This window comes from Diplotaxodon limnothrissa, linkage group LG14 (genome assembly GCF_057381915.1).
Source record: "Diplotaxodon limnothrissa isolate DT_005_m linkage group LG14, D_limnothrissa_male_GT1.1, whole genome shotgun sequence".
Classification (NCBI taxonomy): Eukaryota; Metazoa; Chordata; class Actinopteri; order Cichliformes; family Cichlidae; genus Diplotaxodon; species Diplotaxodon limnothrissa.
This window is the reverse complement of record NC_140609.1, coordinates 2798916-2819473: the sequence shown is the minus strand read 5'-3', so window position 1 is coordinate 2819473 and position 20558 is coordinate 2798916. Positions and strand designations below refer to the sequence as shown.

The 20558-nt window shown below is 41.3% G+C and overlaps 1 protein-coding gene across 1 annotated transcript in view; it reads left to right on the top strand.

Annotated features, from left to right (window-relative positions):
* The window catches only part of bcas3 (BCAS3 microtubule associated cell migration factor), a 319817-nt gene that overhangs the window by 286286 nt on the left and 12973 nt on the right, over positions 1-20558 (top strand). Inside the window, exon 23 of the mRNA XM_085371717.1 lies at positions 4685-4861. Within this exon, the coding sequence (XP_085227843.1) occupies positions 4685-4861 (177 nt within the window). The remainder of the gene's footprint in view (positions 1-4684; positions 4862-20558) is intronic.

Genomic DNA, 20558 nt, shown 5'->3' with positions numbered 1-20558 from the left:
GGTCAATGATGATAACGTGATATGAATTTTAATCTTTGGATGCACTTCTTTCAATTGAGTGTAACAAAGTGTGGCATTAGCAGGTAAACAAACAATTGATTGAATTTATTTACCCTCTCCAGAAGCTGCTTGTGTTAACATATCGGTCCTCGTTTTCATATTTACCAGTGATCTATCTATATCCATCTGTTTCTTCTGTACTTGAAGCCTGGACACACGGATTGGATGTTAATCTTTCCAAGAAAACAAAGATCTCTTCTGTCCTGGTCTTCACTTTTTCCTTTGATCCCATCCTGTCTGTGTCTCATTGGGGTTTTCCTGATACCCACAAGACCACTAAGAAACCTCCCTGTATGTGTCCACTTGTCTAAATCAGAGTGTGTAGAAGAAGTGTGAAGCAGCATTCATCTTTTTAGATTTGTTCAGCAAATTTATTAACCCAAAGGATTTCTTTGTGTTAACTTTGAACAGACAAAGGTCAGGGGTGTTTCAAGTCATGAAGCCTTTAGTGTCATGAGTTCTCTAAATTTCACGCAGATTTCTCCAAGGACCTCATTAAAGTTTCACTTAATTTACTGAACTTATTTTATTAATCCTCTGAGGCGAATGTAATTATCTAGTGCTGAACTAGAAGAAGAATTTACAGCATGATTGTACAAAGTTCCCTGTGTTTCTTGTGTGGGGTGTTTTGAATTTTTTTTAACTCAGTAACATTTTAGATGTTTTTTTTGTCAAAAACAAAAAGATGTGCAATAACTCCTTTAAAAAATGAGATACCAATATTTAAGATAAGATAAGATAAGATAGAACTTTATTAATCCCTCGGGTGGGTTCCTCTGGGAAATTCGACTTCCAAAAAAAAAGCACAGCAACGACCGAAGTTACAGTTACAGAACTGTTATATATATATACACACACACACACACACACACACACACACACACACACACACATATATATAAATACAGAGACAATATAAATAAAATATACGAAGGGGATAAATAGAATAAATAGGAATAAAAAATAAAAATACAACTGAATTGCACATTTCAAGTATTGAGTCTATTGCACCGTTGACTATTTACAAAAGTATTGCACAAAAGGTATTGCACAGTGAGGTGAAGAGGCACTACAGCTTAGTTGTTCCCTCCTTTGTCCTCCTGTTTCCCCTCCCTCTCCCCTCCAGAGAGGAGTTAAACAGTTTGATGGCGTGTGGGACAAAGGAGTTTTTAAGTCTGTTAGTTCTTGTCTTGGGGAGAAGCAACCTGTCACTGAACAGACTCTTCTGGTTGTTTATGGCCGTGTGCAGAGGATGCCCAGCATTGTTCATAATGTCCATCAGTTTCTTTAATGTCCTTTTCTCTGCCACTGTCACCAGAGTGTCCAGCTTCATGCCGACCACAGAGCTAGCCCTCCTGATCAGTTTCTCCAGCCTGGATGAGTCCTTCTTTGCTGTGCTGCTCCCCCAGCACACCACAGCATAGAAAAGTACTCCAGCAACCACCGACTGGTAAAACATCCTCAGGAGCTTCCTGCAGATGTTAAAAGACCTCAGCCTCCTGAGGAAGTACAGTCGGCTTTGGGCTTTTTTATACAGGTGCTCTGTGTTGCATGACCAGTCCAGTTTGTTGTCCACCCACAGCCCGAGGTACTTGTACTTGTTGACCACCTCCACCTCCTCCCCCTCTATCTGAACCGGCAGTGGACCTGCTCTGGACCTCCCGAAGTCCACAACCAGTTCCTTAGTCTTTGAGGTGTTGAGTTGCAGGTGGTTTGTGTGACTCCATGCGACAAAGTTCCTCACCAGACTTCTGTACTCCTCTTCCTGATCATCCCAGATACACCCCATGATGGCCGTGTCGTCTGCAAACTTCTGAATGTGGCATAATTCAGAGTTGTAGCAGAAGTCAGAGGTGTACAGGGTGAAGAGAAGAGGGGACAGCACAGTTCCCTGTGGTGCTCCTGTGCTGCTGACCACTGTGTCAGACGTGATGTCCTTCAGCCTGACGTACTGTGGTCTGTCGGTGAGGTAGTCGGAGATCCAAGCCACCAGGCAGGGGTCCACCTCCATCCTGTTCAGTTTTTCTTGAAGCATACAGGGCCGGATGGTATTAAAGGCACTGGAAAAGTCAAGAAACAGGATCCTGACCGTGCCTTTTCCCCCATCCAGGTGTGAGTGGGCTCTGTGTAGGAGGTACAGGATGGCATCCTCCACTCCGACACCCGCCTTGTATGCAAACTGTAGTGGGTCCTGGGCATGTTGTACCTGTGGTCGGAGGAGGTTGAGGAAGAGCCGCTCTAGAGTCTTCATAAGATGTGACGTCAGTGCCACCGGTCGGAAGTCATTCAGCTCATTGGGCCGGTTCTTTTTGGGGACCGGGACGATGCAGGATGTCTTCCATAGGGCGGGCACTCTCCCCAGTCGCAGACTGAGGTTGAAGACTCGTTGTAGCGGCTCCCCAAGTTCAGCAGCACACGCCTTTAGCCTTTAGCCTTTAGCATCCTAGGACACACCTTGTCTGGGCCTGCTGCCTTTCTGGGGCGAAGCTTCCTCAGTTGTCTCCTGACCTGATCCACTGTGACACTAGGAGATGTTTGGGAAGAGGGGAGGGGGGGAGATGTCTTGCTGCTGAGAGAGGGATTGGAGGAGGGGGGTGTCATGGTGTCAGGAAGGGGGGGAAGCGAGGGAGGTAGGAGAGTGGGGATTGGACTCTGTAGTGAAGTGACTCTGTTATTTATACTGTAACAGTTGCTGGAATCAGGGATTGTGTAAAATGGCAGGATCTGTGTAAGCACTGATCATATGGTGTGTGTGTGTGTGTTACCAGTTCAACATTTGGACAGACGTTGGGTGGATGAACTGTTTTGCACTAAAGTTTGTAGAAGCTGTGATGAAGCTTGACAAAGCGATTTGTTGGAGTCTCCAAATGGCCTTAACAGATACTAAGCTCAGACCAAAATCTAACCTGCCACTACCAACACATTTCTTATGTATGTGACTGATTCAAAGCTCAAAGTTCACTTTCTACCTGTTAAAATAAATATCAGTCTCGTTCAGTTTTTTTAGGTAATTTTGGTCCTCTGTAGCTCGAAAGGACAGTTGAAAAACTGCAAAACTGAATAGATCTTCATGTCTTTTAAATCCTGTTTGAGGGGCAGTACAGCTGGAGTTCATGTTGTCATTTATAGCCATCTCTACTCATTTCTGTAGTGCTCTTTGTAGGGTAGTCTTAAATTATTTTCCCACCTCATTGTGGCTTTACAAAATCCTTAGTTCAGCTTTTAAAAAAAAAAACCAAATACAGGATTTATCCATAGAGAACATTTTCTGTTCTGAGGTGCGAACATGCTTTTTGATTCTGTAAATCTCTGAGATTGCCTCACTTTTGGAGGGAGCCCCAAGTGGCCATTAGAGGAACTGCAGTGACACTTTTACGTGAACTTGATTTTTCAGCCCTTGAAGTTGCTGCGTTTCTGGTCTTTATGCTGAGTATCCAAGTTCATCCTCTAGATGCACTTTTTGTTTAATCCCTGAATGTTTCACTACTCGAATGTTCATTTCACCACTCGCACACGATTTTGAACCAGCAAACAGTCACAATGATAATATGAAGCTAGTTAGACTCAGTGATTTTTTCGCACTCCTGTCTGTAACATATTTCTGGGCATCAAGAACGAGAGAGATGCGGATATGCAGCACTGATGATGATGATAAGCTGACTTTGAAGCCAGGAGGTCATGTGTTTGTTTTGTTCGTTAGCGTGATGAGTCGCCGGAGCACCTTACCAACACCACTGCTAAATCTTCCCTTATCACCTCTGCTTGCAGGCATAATGACCCAGTCAAATGAACACACTAATAGAATAAAACAGTTGTTTGACTGCCTGCATGCCTGCTTGCTTGGCTGCCTGCGTTGTCACACACACACACACACACACACACACACACACACACACACACACACACACACACACACACACACACACACACACACAGAGCAAGTTGCAGACTCTCTGGCTCCAAACTGCAAGATCTCTCTGATTGCAGAAAATACAACAGACAGAAAGGAGAAAGATTAAGATGCAGCACCGGCCTGTGTGGATTTGGTTTGACAGGCATGAAGATTGTGTTGTACTTACAAGTTTCTGTGTGTGTGACTCAAAAGCAGCTGATCTACAGGGTTAACACAGATTCATTTACGTTGGCTGTAGGACGGATATGTGAGTGATATATCTGAAAATGGCAACATGTTTTAATATTTTCATTTGCAGTAGAGCTGCAGTATTTTCACGATTAGATTTTGTTTTTAAAATGTATATATTAAAGGAGAAAGGATAATATAATACACAGATTTGACACAACGAAGCATTCGTACATAATTATACTGAAAGAACAAAGGTAGATTGTGCTTTAAATTGGCTTGTATGTTTCCCTAATCCCAAATATTGTGCATCTGCTGATGCAAGTCTGATTAAATGTTTCTTTTTATGACATCTTATTACATTACAGAAATAAATACAGCTTTAAAATGTCACGATGGGGCCGGATCCCCATTGTGCTTATCAGCTCAGGACATCTCCAAATTACATTACACAACTGGCACATCTGTTATTGTTCTATCTTCTAATCTATTTGGTAATCAAGCGAATCTTAACTCCGCGTTTGTCTGCGCGTTTGTTTGCAGGGCCATTTGATGGACGTGGCGTAACCCTGCTGGAGGTATGCGGGAGCTGGCCAGAGAGCTTTGGCGTGCCACGGCACAATGTTGGCTCAGCAGATGCGAGCGACGAAGGCCTGCGAGAGAGACTGGCTGACGCCATGTCCGAGTCCCCCTCTAGGGATATCGTAGGCTCTGCCACAGGTAAGCGAAGGATGAACAACACACGAAAACACAGCTGCACACACAGGATCGTGTATCAGCATTAATTCGTTTTCTGTTTTCTGTTTAATTGTCACCTTAGGTTAAATGTTGCCACAAGAACAATGTGTTACTGCGGTCCATTTAACATAAACGGGAATTATTTATATTGTTTGAAAATAAAAAGGTAAAAATCAGAATAAAAGCAGGATTATGACATTTAGTGTGCCTACCAGTCAGAACAGCTGAGGAAGTGATGCTTGAATAGCTGGAAGCAGTTATCCTCATCATGTCTGACTAACACTAAGAAAAGTTCAGTGTTTTAAGTGTGTCCTAAAACACTAAGATCCCATCTCAAATAGTCATTTTCCTGTTTCTGTAGGTTTTTTTAGTGTTATTTTGTATCTTGTTAGCAGAATGTAAAATAGACTTTCTTAGAATTTTTCTAAAAATCAGCAGTCTGAGTTTAAAACAGTCAAAATCCAGTAAACACACTGTGATGAGCAGGCAGAAATTGACATATTTCTTATCACTGAAACACATCGTTGTGAGTTACTGAGATTCTTTATGATTCTGAGCATTGCAATTTTACGTGATTTTGTAGAAATCCATATTTGCATGCACCAAAAATGATCATCTGGGTGTTTTCCTTTCTTTTGTTTTGCTCATAGGTATTTACCTCATTAGAGATGTTTTCAGTGCAGCTAAGTGTTTGTTATGTAGCCTGACTTCCAGCATACAGTGCTTCTCAGGTCAAGGTCCAGAAATTGATTACCTCAAAGCTTGTAGGATGTTCTGCTCGTCTGAATGTGTGTACGAGGTTAGGGCATATCAGCACACGACCAGCCTTAGTTTGTGGCTTCCTGTGTGTGTGTGTGTGTGCGCAGCAGACATGCTGTTGGCCCTGACAGTCCAAATGGTTAACTCATTTAGGAAGCGACAGCGTGCTCAACCCCCCCCCCCAACCCCACACACACACACCCAACCCCCCCCCCCCCCCCCCTTTAAGTGAACAAGAGCTCCTTTGACTTAAATGTGTGTGGGGGGGAGGGGGTGCAGAGGGTTTTGGGGTAAGGGAGTGCAATGGTCACAAGGCCCTAATGGATTTAGCATCGACTATCAACCCCCAGCCCACCCCACCCCTCCCAAACATCCCTGGCCATATCCAACCAAGTCCACCCCCGTCCTCCCACTCCGTTCAGACTTAACCTCATTTGTAGCATCTCTCTCTCTCTCTCTTCTCATCACTCTTTTTTACTGACCCCACCTCCACTACCACCACTCTCCCCCATCTCCCTCTCTGAGTCTCTTCATTAGATTAGATGCCGGAGACTCGTGGACACTACTAGTCAGTCGCTTCGTGTTCCCCCTGGTATTCTCTCCCGACCACCTCTGTTCCCCTCCACTCCCCCTAATGCAACACAAAATTCATTACTGATCACATTACATCAAAATACGCCCGCGACGTATACACACACTCTCCCTTTCCTGCGCCTTCGGCCACGATGAAGACATCATCCACAGGGAATGCGATGGACTTGCTGGTTCCTCCATCCATCCATTCATAGAGACGGAGAGGCTTCAGACTCTGTAGGCTAATCTAATAGCGCAGCACTTCTACATTGTAACATATGGGAAATGTTCTTGTTTGTACTATACGGAGGAGAGAGCCCGGGATGGCCACAAGTTGTGGTTTCCCAGGGAAGAAAAAGGAACCTGGCTCTGACGATGCCATCCATCTTGGTTAGTGTGCAGTGTGTTTGATAACCTGTTTATTGAACAAGTGGTCGGTATTGACACAAGCTATACATGAAAAGCTTAAAGGAACAGTTCACCATTTTTTTAATGAGCACTTTTTATTGAAACTCTTGTACTGAAAAAGATATATTTGTTCCTTTGAAATCTGCCCTGTCACTGACTCTGAAAGCTCATTATGACCTTTTCTATGCCACGCCCACACTGTCGTTACAGGCATTTATATACCAATGTGAAAAGCAACCAGAATTGTAACTAAAATGTAATTTTAGAATGTAAATTCTTTTAATTGTTTCCATTGTTTAAAGTAACTCATGAATATTGTCTAATGTTCTTTTGTTGGGAAAGTTCACAATAATCAGACAAGAAGGTGAATTTAGTTTTATTTTGCCTGTACAGACTGTAGAAGTCAGATTCCATATCAGCTGCATGAATATTATTCCCGAGTATAATTTAAAACAAAACAAACAGCAGGTATACTCACCTATATGTGTGCCTGACACCAGAACTTCTCAATGATCATATATTAATTCGAGACGAGCTCACTATAGTGAGACCGCCTTTCTTCATTCTTTGTGATATTGTTTCAAGAAATGTTAAAAAGCGCTCTTAGCCCTGATTTAGAAGATCTGAGTCCTGTGCCTGTCCATGTCTCTTGTGTGTCTATAGTGTGTGTGGGGGGGTGCACGTGCATGTGTGTCAGTCTGAGGGTTAGATGAGCAGCAGCAGATGGTATCTTGCACAGAGAATCCATTTACTTGGGACCTGTGGCCCCAGTGCTTAGACACCGAGTGGCTAACATAGACCTTGAACATGAGTGCAAACACACTCTCACCTCACCTGCACGTGTGGCACATGTTTCTGCACAATTGCTGAGTGAAATTTTTACAAACTTTTCTATCCTGTATGCACAACCAGTCAACACATTATGTGTTATTATTTATGCTTCCCACTGATATTTATTACAGTTTTGTTCCCGTCTTTGAAAACTGTTTGCTCCCTGATAATCTACTGAAGCATATTTGGATTGGTGTACGGCCACAAACGATGGTGTTTCCTTTCTGCATGTCTCCTCACACACACACACACACACACACACACACACACACACACACACACACACACACACTCAGAGGGTCTCAGGGCTGGAATGCTTGCTGATGTAACAAATCACCATCTCTCTGACATTCTTCTCGAGAACACACACACACAAACACACACATACACTTTCGCAGATTCACAGGGAAAACAAAGCCTCCAGTCAGTGTAATAGGGCTCTCACGCTAATGCCGAGACCCAGCGTCGCCAGCTCAGAGGGCAGGTGACACTCACACAGAGAGATGGACGGATGGACAGAGGGAGAGAGAGAAGAGAAGATGAAGAAGAGGAGGGGAGAGAGTCACTGACGACTAAAACACACTGGGACTGAAATTAGATTTGGCTCCAATGATATAATGTTGCTAATTAGATTTGTCTTATTGGTGCCTGCCCAACATAAATTCCATTGAAGCCATATGGACAGTGGACTACTGCTAAACACAACCTGGTGTATCTCAGCTGAGAGCAGGAACAATGGCACATGTTGTGTTCATTTGCTCACATCATGTTATTATGCGGTACACAATATTTTTAAGTGGTGGAGTATTTTCATCTCGTCTCCATCGTTGGTGTCCAGTGCTCGTAGCTGTTGTGTCACTTGCTGTGCATCAGAGTTTTCCAAGGAAAGAGATCCCAGTTCCATGTTTACAGCAGGAGATCAAAACAGTCCCATAATGAGTTGAATCAGTGAGGTGTCATGGTAAACAGCCTTTGACTAGAGCTAAATAAAGGTTAGCATTTCAAATTTGGAGCTGTGACTTGCTTCTGGGCCATCGTTTTATTACTTCGTTTAATATGGGGCCGTAAAACGTACATAAAACAACATGAACTGCTGTGATTACATTTTTGCTTTCATCGTGTCTGTGGTGGATGGGTATTTCAGGCTCAGTACTAGCAGTTTTGATAAGAACAAAATAGTTCAAATACAGAATGCTGTATGTAGAAATAAAAGCCACGTGTACATATAGTGCTCTGTCTCTGCTCTGTTTGGGCAAATCGACAGAATGTTGCCAATACATGCAACATATTTTGAATCAATGCAGGTTAATAGTTTTATTATATTGATTCCCAATCCAGGGGCAGCAATGATTACTTGACCAAACACTTGCAATAACTGCTAACAGGCTTTAAAGAAAGTATATTATTCTGAAGAATGCTCTGATTCTGAAACTCAGCCTGAACTGATGCTCTTTACAATTCAATTGAATTGAAACATTGTACTTCAACAAACCACATCAATTTTCAAACTTTATCACCATCTACATACTTACAAGGCTTCATGACAGCCTGTTTACAGTCACTTCATAAAAGTACATTCAGTTTTAGCATCATTTTCTGTCAATTAAAATTCATATAATGCTTGATGTCCAGCTTTGTTTATCTGATACCTGATCTGATGTCAAGACGTTCTCTGAGTGATGAGCACAAGATAGAGCACTAAGTCTTTATGACTCACATAATCATCATAGCACAGAGTGGTGTAACCAATAGCCAAATATCATTGAACATTATTTGTTTTTCATGTTACTTTGCTACAGACTGTGTGTTGAGTTCACCCTGTTTGATTGATGAGGGAAGGGTCCAGGGGACCACCCACACCCTGCAGGTCAAATGTAACCCTGTTTGTTGGAGCCCAGCTCAAAGAAACTGGGAGTAACAATAATAACAACAATAATAATAATAATGATAATAATAATGATAATAATAGCAAAAGTGTCTGAACAGCCCAGAACCCAGCTGGCTCTTTCAAAGCCCGACTCAACACAAATATTTAGGGGAGCCTTATCAACACAAAAAGGCTGAGTGCACTTCCTTATGTGTGTGTGTGTGTGTGTTTCTGTGTAAATGGTTGGGTGTTAGTGTATGCATGAATTTTAACTACCCTTTCCACATGTTCATTTTTAAGCGGTATGTGCGAATGTACTCTTGTGTGTGCGTATGTGTATACTAAATGTATATACAATAGGTTAGTGTGTGCCTTTACTTTTTTTATAGTTATATACTCTTCACATACATGCATTAGCAGGAAAACAGTCTATAATTTTCTCTGTAGTGTATGCACATGTTTGCAATTACTTGAATTTGCATGTACACATGTGTGCATTCTATATGTTTTTGCACGTGTGTGTGTGTGTGTCCCATGTGACTCTGTCCAGGTGACTGGCCTGCTGTACCTCTAAAAATGTTATTATTTATGAACTTGCAGGCAGTGATCCAAACAGTCACCCTGACTTAATAATTGGCAATTTGCTGGTTGGAGCGTCGACTGTAGGCCTCTGGCTGGGTGACACACTGTATGTAGGCTTTGGGAGAGTTCCACTGAACCTCTGATGTTATCACTTCAGAGAAAACATTGGCTCATGCGCTGCTTTGTATGTGTTTGAAAAAATCTCTAAAAGATAAAGAAAGTTTGAAGTAGGAAATGTCTGTTGATGTATTTACTCGGTGAAGATTGAGGGTTTCCTCTCTAACAAAGGAACTGTGTGTATGTTTGCTGGAACATATGGGAGCATGTTTGTTTTAGCACTTGTAACTATCTTAAAGAGATGGCACCTTGCTGCTTATCTCTCTCACCCCATTTACTAATCAATATTACACTAGACAGCATTGCACTTTAATAGCATGCTCTTTTTCCATTTGGACCATTTGATGAATGTGCACTGTATATTACAATAACCTATCAAATATAATGCTTTCTTGTTCTAATGCCACTGGCAACTGCCAAGAGCCTGTAATCTCCTGTATGCATCTAACTGGTGTTGGGCCCTTGACTGGAAAAATGTAATACATTACTCATTACTCTTACTCATTTCTAAAGCAGCATAATTGCTTTGGTTATTAGTCCCTGTGGGCAATAATTGGTTGATGGGCCCATTATTTTTCTGTTACATTTTCAGATTTGGATCTTGTCTTCAAAACACTGAGAAAAATGTCTCCTGGTTAAAGTGTACCTCTGTGTAACGATGAGAAAACTGCTGCTGTCATCTCTGCAGTTTAAATGATGAGCTGTTCCCCAACAGAAGGTCTGTGCAGGGAAAGAGTCATACAGCTTCCCAGAAGCTACTGACATGAAAGTAGCTTTTTAAAAAATTCTGCGCTCAAACAACGGCACTTTTGACAGCCTGGACTCGAGATGGCAGCTGCAAATCGTTATGCAAGAGTGTTGCTACTCTTCAGATATCTTTTATATGGGTCTCGCCTCTATTGCAGTTGCAGATACTTTTGCACAATCCAAAGTTGGAGCTTCTCATTCAGATGTAGTGTTTTGAATAAAACCAGACTTCTTTCAGAGGGGATTATTGCCTGTTTAGCTTTATATTCACCACGTTATCTCGTTAGCATGCTAGTTTCTCTCATTATTGTCATTGTCATGCCCCAGCAGACTGGAGCTTCCTTTAAATGGGAAATTACTTCGTAGTGATACAGTGAACTGACAGCTGCATAATTATTGGTTTTAAACTAGAATTGCTGTGTGCAATATACCAACATTCAAGTCTATACACAGGGACAATCAAGGCTTTGCCAACCAGGTTCACACATAACCTCACACTCACCATGACACCCACCTTCTTAGGGAAAAAAATAAACCCCCAGTGCACTGTTATTTATACAGTATTTTGCTAGTTGTACTGACCACTCAAAGCACTTACGAGTACATTTATACACTGCTTTATTGTATTATCTGCTTCATATTTGATGCAAACTCCACACAGAAAGGCCCCGGGCAGGCTTTGAACCAAGAGCCGGCTTCCTATGAGGCAACAGCACTAACCGTTGTGCCGTGGCTCTGTGGCGGAGCAGTGGTTAGCGGTGGAGTGGTTCAAAAAAAATATAATGCTTTTACTATTAATTAGGACCTGTTCTGAGGTCAGTGTGACCTCCAAGGGCTTTATATCACATATGATAGCCACTTAGCAGCTAAAATCTAAGTCTGCTGTGATCTTATTTTGGGAATGCATGCCTTTATGTAGACGTGATAGTGTCTTTGAAAGTAAACCTACAAGCACAGGAAAAAAAAGACTGAACTGAATGAAGATGGGCATACAAAAAAAAAAAAAAAAAAGAAGTGAAATGAACGATGGAAATGTTTGACACCACAGGCATGGTTCCTTTTTTTTCTTTTGTTTTACTTTATCTTATTTTTCTAATTATTATTCTATATGTATTTATATTTTTATACATATATATATTTGTTTGTTCCTTTTTCTTTCTAATTTCACTGTCTTGAGTTTGTGACTCTCTTTATATTCTGTTATTCTGAAGAAACTGTATGCGTAATGGACAGGTGAGTTGTTCAAATAAATAAAATAAAAAGTAAAAAAAAAAGCAAAAAACCTACAAGCACAGCAAAACAAAAACGTTTGCTTATAAGTAAAACCAGTGTTGACAGCACTATATTTAGAGGTTGTGTGAAAAATAATGCAAACACTCCAGCAAATTCAAAATAATTCTGGGACTATAATTCCAACATAGAATAATATTGTCACAGTTAAAAGGAACACGTTTTCAGATTATCAGACACATTCAGGGAAAACTTAGAAGACACTACTGGAAGTGAAAATGGCAGGTTGAGATGACAAAGGAGCGCTTAAGTTGTAAATTTTAGTGTGACGTCACCAAAGTTCATACGCACCGAGCAGGTTTGTTCCGACTGTGAATGACATGACTTGGAGACAAAGTATCTGATCTGTGTCTGCTCTTCAAGCTTGAAGTCATGCAAACAAGCTGCACAGGAAAAAAAATAGGTTAATCTTTTGAAATAATTTTTTTGTGTAAAAATGAATAGCCTCTTTTTGCAATTATATATAAATCATTCAATAGAAAACCTCATTAATTGGGCTATTACGGAAACATGGAAACTAAACTGCACGCCTGTTCAGACAGCTGTGTGATTTAATGGTCGCACAATACATCCTGTATTTGAATTGGCTGCGTACTCCTTTCACACAAAGCCATGTTATTATCCTGCCGACTGACTGGTTTCTTTGCTATTCAGCCTTGTTTTAGTACACTGATACCCATCATAAGAACAACAATATACAGGAATGAGTGGAGGATTTGCGGGTTGCTCAGGCTCGGAGGTCCTTCTTTTCCTATCAATCAGTCCAGACGTCTGCTGGCTTCAGTACTAAACATACATAAATAACCATACAGTAACACACACGCCAACGAGAGCAACATGCAAGCAAGCTTTGACCATAATCTGCTTCGGCTTCTAGTACCATCATGCCCGCCTTGTCACAGATATATCAGTTATATTTGGTCTAAATTTGTTTATTGGTAATGTGAAAATTCTCGTCTAAGCATCAGTGGTGCTGAGCAACGTGTACTTTTTTTGAGAAATGTTTTGTTTTTCCCAAAGAATCTTGTACATGAGCAACTATGTTAGAATGAAATCCAGTCACAGTGGGTAGAAAACAAGGCTTTGATTCTGACTAGATATTTAATGCTAGCTTTTGTTTCAGTCATTACCAAAGATTCCACACAAAAAGTAGTTTCACATAGTGCTTCGTGATGCATCAGTGTTATTCATGGATATACCTTTTTCAGATTTGTTTCATGCAGAGGCATAGTGAAAAAATTATCTGATCATTGTCAGGTCCTAAAATGAGATGACTCACATAACACATGATAGCACGTGACATTATTTATTTAACAAAAACAAAGATACACTGGACTTTGCAACACTTTGATTCTTTTGTTTTCCAGACGTTTTGTTCTAGATTTTGTTCCAAGTGCAGTTGAAATGAGACGTTTGTGCTGTGCAGTGCATTGTGGCCAGGCATCTTCACTTCGGCCTCGTCCGTTCGAAGGACATTGTTAAAGAAATCTTGTGTTTTGGTTGGATCCATCTTTGCAAACCTAAGCTGTGCTGCCTTGTTCTTGTTAGAGAGAAGACGTCCTCTCCTGGTACACTTCAATCTGTCAGAGTTTGCCACTTGTGAATGATTTTTCTCAAGTTAAAATCAAATAGAGCTTTTTGGATAGGGCCTTATAACCTTCATAGGTTAACTGGAAACTACAGATCTCTCTAAGATCATTGGTGATGTCTTCAATGCTCTAGATGTCCAAACTGCAAAAGCCTTTGCTTGCACATTTGTTGATGATCAGTTAATCAACTCTATTTGGAAATCAGTACACCAGAGTCCATTTCTTTTTTTCACATAAATAACAAATGACAAAGCATAACATGTTGTGTTTTTTTAATTGATCGTCGGTCGTTAGCTCTGATGTCTCAGAGGGTCCAGAGTTCGACTCCACCACCTGGCCGGAGCCTTTCTGGAGTTTGCATGTTCTCCACGTGTTTGTGTTAGTGCAGTTAGGTTAATTGGTCATTTTAAATTGCCCATAGGCGTGAGTGCGAATAGTTGTGCGTCTGTCTGTGTTAGCCCTGCATCAGACCTGTCCAGGATGTACCCCGCCTCCCCCCCTATAGTAGCTGGGATAGACTCCAGCCCCCCACGGCCCTGATAAGGATAAGCTGTAGAGAATGAATTGTGAGACCTAATAAGGAGCAGAAGATTTTTTTAATTATTTCTGACATTTAAAACCTTAAAAATGAATGAGGGTGTACTTTCTCTTTGATATGACTGCGCTATCAAGGCAGGACTACGCAATTTTTGGTTTGGGGGTAAATATAGTAAATAAAGTATTTCTGGCTCCCATCAGCTAAGCATTAAATATATAGCACAACTACACCACATATTAAAATAGCAAAATTGCAAAATGAATATTTTAAAACCAGCCTTTCCGGGTGGATTAAGGTTTTTGTGGCACTTTCTGATAGCAACAAAGCACAAAGAGCCATCAGGTTATCTCACAGTGATCACAAAAGAAGTGCATTTCAGCATCTTTACATTTTTAATGCCTTTTTTATTAAAGACCTATTTGTCAAACTAAGAGAATTAACTGTATCGCCATGAGCCACAGTTTGGAAGCAGCTCCTGCAGGTGAAACCAGAACAACTTGTTCCTCTGGATTTTTGTGCTGTTCGGTCAGTTATTGAAACTTTGCGTGGATCTGTCCTGTCACTCATGGTTTTCACATGGGCTGATCAGAGTCTTGAAGGCAGTCGTGCAGATGTGCTGTTTAGGAAGTGAAGAGATGTCCTTAAACAATCAAACCCAAACTCATTTTTCACCCTCATTAACAGGAAACACCTTTTTATGTTTGTATTACCTCAGGCACGTGTTTGCTGTCCTCTGCTTTTGAGAGTGCAGTGAACAAAGGCTTCTTCCATAATTATTCCAGTAAAAGCCAAATTTATTTGTATCATTTTTAAAGATGAGAGTCGTACTTGTGTTTAAATATTATACTGCCATAAAAAATCCTTTTTAAATTAAATGCTTGTAACTTTAGGAGACAGAGTTTACCTGTATCATCAGTCACAGATGAAGACCCATGAATATGGATGTAAAAATGCCTAAAAACAGCAAATCTAAAGAACACAGCTCTTTCCTGGATTTTCAGTGTATCATATGCATCCGTGGCACCCAGACTCTGGAATAACCTCCTCGTTCATATTCGCACTGCCGAGTCTATCCAGTCTTTTAAATTACGTCTTAAAACTTATTTTTTTACTTTGGCTTTTGATTCTGTCTAGTTGGCTGTTTTAGCTTGTTGCGTTGTTACCTATTGTTTGTTGTCCTCTTCTATTGTTTGTTTTAACTGTCTCGTGTTTTTATTGACTGTGAAGCACTATGGTCAACACTGTTGTTTTTAATATGTGCTATATAAATAAATTTTGATTTGATTTGATATGAAAGTAAATCTTTTCTTCGTTGGTTATTTTGTTGCTGGTGATTGAGAGTGCTGCCTAACACCTCGCCCTGAAATCTCCCATGTTTTTCCTTTAATCAGTTATCCAAAGGTATAGCAGGATGGATCTGGTGCATGTTTGAAGTTTGTTTTTTAAACATGTTTTTAAACAAGCATGTTTAATTACTGATTTCTTCTGGACCCGCACATACTTGCTCTCACAGAGGGTTTATATGAACTCGGCTTCAGCTCCATCATAAGCTCACTGACTGGCTGTGGTCTGACAACAACCGATAGACATAATTGCATGGGACATCAGTGAGAAGCACTGGTCAGCAGAAGTACAGGAAAAAGCATCGGAGGGCTGAACGTGTCTGCTTTTGGTTTCCTCAAACGAGTCGAACATAATAGTTTAGGTTTTCAACATGCCAGTGTGATTTGTCATGAACTCGAAGTCTTTCTCAATCTGTCCAGAGGGCTGGCTGAATAAATCATGAATCAGACATCCCTACTCAAAATGTTACCCTGACCACCTAGTAAAGTCTGACTGAAACATGGCCAGTCTTTAGTTACCGGCTTTCTGGACGCTTCGATCTAAAGGCAGCTTGCGTCTGTGGTGCATGACAAGCTGTGAATGCAGTCTCAATACGTCACGGACCACACGCACCATTTGGATACTTGACTAACTCAAAACTATTAGTTAATGATTTTGTGACATGCCCAGAGGGCCAAGTTGTCCCCTCGCTTTAACCAAAGAGAGAGAAGAAAGCAGCAGAGAGAGAGAGAGAGCAAATGAGTGCACTCTCTCCCTGAAAGCTACTCAGCCCTGCCGTGACAGACCGAAGGAACAAACGCAGCGAGGAAGAGAGGGGGGAAAAGATGTCAGGGACCAAGTGGAAGAACAGAAAAGGGAATGTGAGGCTAAGGCCAGAGAGTACGGTGCTGAGAGAAGAGACGGAGAGTGTGAAAGCAGAGTGTGGTCATTATAGCTGCCCCTCAGCGCTTCACCCACCTCTCTCTCTCCCTCCCTCTCCACATTGCCAGGCCAAAGTTTGAGCGTAATGTGTGTCGACACAGTGAGACGCTGAAGAATAATTCCTGTATTCAGAGCTACCACTGCCTGCCCCTCCTCCTCTTCATCCTCCTCATCCTCTCTCTCAACTCTACTGACAAGTCAGGCCTGGATATCATTGTATCATTTGTCCCAGCCTCGTTTCTGCCACTCTGCCTTGTTTGCCCAGAGGGAAGTGTGAAAAGTGTGCATGTATGTGTGTCTGCATGTGTGAGATACTCAGTGTGTGAATGTAACTGTGTGTATATATGTGTCTGTGTGTGTCAGTGTCACTCTGCGCTTGTGTATATGTTGTGTGGACTGCAAATGGGCTTTTGTGGAGTTTTTGGGAGACTGCACTTAACAGCTCGCTCTGGGGAGACACGCACACACACACACACAGACACACACACACACACACACACAGACACACACACACACACACACACAGACACACACACACACACACACACAGACACACACACACAGACACACACACACACACACACACAGACACACACACACACAGGGCTGTGAGGGCTCACAGAAAAAGAGGGCGAGGGAGAGCATAGTGAGTGAGAGAATTAGGGCGAGAAAGAGGAAGATGGTTAGAGTGGTGGGAAGCGCTTTTTAAAGCCCTGCTCCCGTGTCTGTTTTGGGTTGGTCAGACAACAAGAGGAGCGGGGAAACACTTTGTGCAAAAATGGACTCGTGGCTAAAGGCCATCCACTTCACCCAATCTGCTCCACCACCGTTGGCGGCGGCAGCAGCACGCAGCGAAATACTTGTTGTCGCAGCAGCGTCTGTCGCTCTGCTGACTCGAGCAGTGAACTCGCCGTGATCCGTGACCCGTCACTCAAACTGCACGCAGGCCATTTTCTCCAAACTGTCACTCCAGCTGATACTAGCGACTCTGCTCGCATGATACTGAAGCAGTTTGAAATTTGGGGTAAAGATACCAGACGTGGGCTGAGGTTATCATACTTTGTGTACCGCTGACACATCAGGGGACTACATTATTAACCTGCTGATGATATGTTATATGTTTTAATTATAGCACAAAAACCTGTGGTTCATGTGAATCGGAGCATTAAGTGAACTTGAAATTGTTGTAATCCACGTTCAGTCTATGAATGGTTATGACTTCATGGTTCTTCACTTCAAGACGACCCCATTTCTCACTGTATCCTGATGCATCAGCGCTGAACGAGTGAGAAAACATAAGCTTCCAGCTTTTCACTGTTAAAAGAAGCCTTAGTGCTTCTGTGTATACTGGATTGTCTGACAGCACCTGAGATCTTCTCTCTTCACACTGACACTTAAATCTGTGTTTGAAACCAACTGAGGTGTGAAGAGTTGTAAAAGCAGGATGGATACAAAGATTACGCTCAAGATTTCTTTACTTCTACACATAAATACTTTTGTGCACCATTTATAGGTTTGTGGAATGACTTCATTTATCTGCTTCCTTTGATTAACCATCAAAGACGGAGTCCTTGTGAGCTCAGGAAGGCCACTTCTGAGGGGCGTGTCAGAAGCAGATTTTATTCCATGTGGAAAACACTTTGTTGGACTTCTTAAGATTGTTGGAAGCTACAGGGCTCATTATGTAAACTACTTCAGGATTTTGAGATGTGAAAACATTTTTGAATCTTTAAACGATGTAAGCTTCCTCCCTGGTGTAAAATTAAAAATATTTTTAAACAAAACACACTTTAGAAATTATGTTGTTTTTTTTAAATATTATATTACATGTATGACCCAGCAGATCGCATCATATTCATCCTTATAGCACATCATGAAAAATATCAGATTTTTGCAAATACTTGCAAAGTCTGCTAGTATACAGATCAGGTGATGTTTTTGTAACTCATGCACTCAACACAGACCTATGCATACGTTCTGCAGGGATCCCGTAATCCTCAATTTCATGTCGACACGTGCAATCTCTCCTCACATGAGTCTGCATATAGGTATGTATTTGTGTGTTCATTAATAAAATATGGTGGCATGAATAAGTGATAGGATACATAATGGAGAAGCGGCTAAGCTAAGCCAAACGAGGGCGGCTTCTTCGAACACGGGAATTTCCTGTCAACAAAATGTCCAACTGTGGACACGTCTGTTTGCATAAATGCAGAGAGAACAGAGGGAAATGTTGAAAACTGACAAAATAACTTTACAGAAACAGAAAAGGTTGTTTTCAAAATGTGCTTCTTTTTTAGTGTGTGAATGTAACTGTGTACGTGTCTGTGTGTGTCAGTGTCACTCTGCGCTTGTGTATATGTTGTAATCTTGGAAAAATCTTAGAAAAAGAGCAAACAATAAACTGACTTCTACCTAATAAAAATGTCCCTGCAATAAACGAGTAAATGATTGCATTTGTATTTGTACAGTAGTTACATATTATTTAGTGATTGATATATGATAATGAAAACAACCAGTACAGTCTGACTCTTATTCCAGTTACAGCATTTTAAGAGAAAAGAATAACTAGCTGAGCATATGCAGAGGTTGAATACAAACTCTGACTCCCGTTCTACTTCAAGAAACTCTAGAAATCACACGTATCAATGAAGAGAAGTTAATGTAGGAGAAATATGCTCTTTCTTCGTAGCTCCTGTCAGCACTCTCACTGTGGCATTTTAAATCAACGGAAGATTTTCCAGACAGCTGTTGATACAAAGTTACAGTTTGTCAAGCCTAAAAGAAACAAATGCAGGAACTAGTTTTTCAGCATCATATCGAGACAGGATATTTTTGACTTTGTGCTGATAAAAGAAAATGGAATTTACACGAGAGCACAGGTATCCAGACTTTATATCTTTAAAACACGCCTGTAGTTTAACAACCTGATTTGTGTCATCTGGCTTTGTAGATAAATATAACTGAGTATCATCTGCATAGCAGTGGAAATGTATGCAGTGTTTTATAATATTGCACAAGGGAAACTCAAGTAACGTGAAATGATCTGTCCCATCAAAGAGGCTCATGGAAGGCCTTGTGGAGGAAGACTGTATGTTTACATAGATTACATTGTATGAGATAAATATGTTATAAAGCAATGTAGCACATTTCATTTAATCTCAACAGTGTACTCCAGTCTCCGATGTAAAATGTGATAGCAGTAGTAAAGCAAGATAAGTACAGGGATGAGTTCACTATCAGAGGCCATGAGAAGATCGTTAGTAGCCTTCACCGGTGCTGTTTCTGCGCTATGATGAGTCCTAAATCCCGAGTGAAAGTTTGCATATAAGCTGTTTGTTTGGTTGGTGTATACTTACAGCTGAATCAAATTGTGTTATGGTAGCATATAGAAGTTAAGGTCCTAACTAAGGCATTGGATTGCAGAGTTCACACAGGCCCCAGAGGGGAGCTACAGAAATCACTGGATAGTTCAGCTGATACCAACAACTGCACGTCCTATAAACCCTTTTAATAGTTAGAAGACTTGTTGAAGACTAACTGAAGGCATACAAATCTACTGAAACATTCAGTTTTACATTTCTCACTCATGTTCAGGAAATTTAATAACCATTTCTGCTCATATGTGTTCAGTAGACCAGTATTAAGGACATCAGTGCAGCTGTGCAAGCCTGTGCCGTGTGTGTGACGCGGAGAATGAGGTTTGTAGTAAAAAGCCTTTGGAGTGCTCAGAGTAGAAAAGCACTATACAAGTACTAGTATAGCATTTAGTCCTTAAATCACCTAATCACAATTCTTCAAACAGAAGTGGCGTGGTCTGGCATCAGGACGTAGCCTGTTGCCAGCCTATCAGTCCTTGACAGCATCGTTTGCTCGACTGCCATTTCCTCAGATGTTGGATTCTGACGATTTGGATTTCCCTTGAGCTCAAATCCTGGAAACTGCCCACCAGTTCAATAATGGGAGCGTCCACCACTTCTGTTTAGGATCGGGTGGTGATGTTGGAGTACTGGCTTAAACGTGTTAACAAAGAGCCTCTTTTAGCGAGCGAGTTCATCCTCGAGTAAATTCAAGGACGAAAAACTGGACTAAACTTCCCTCTTCAGTCTCCTG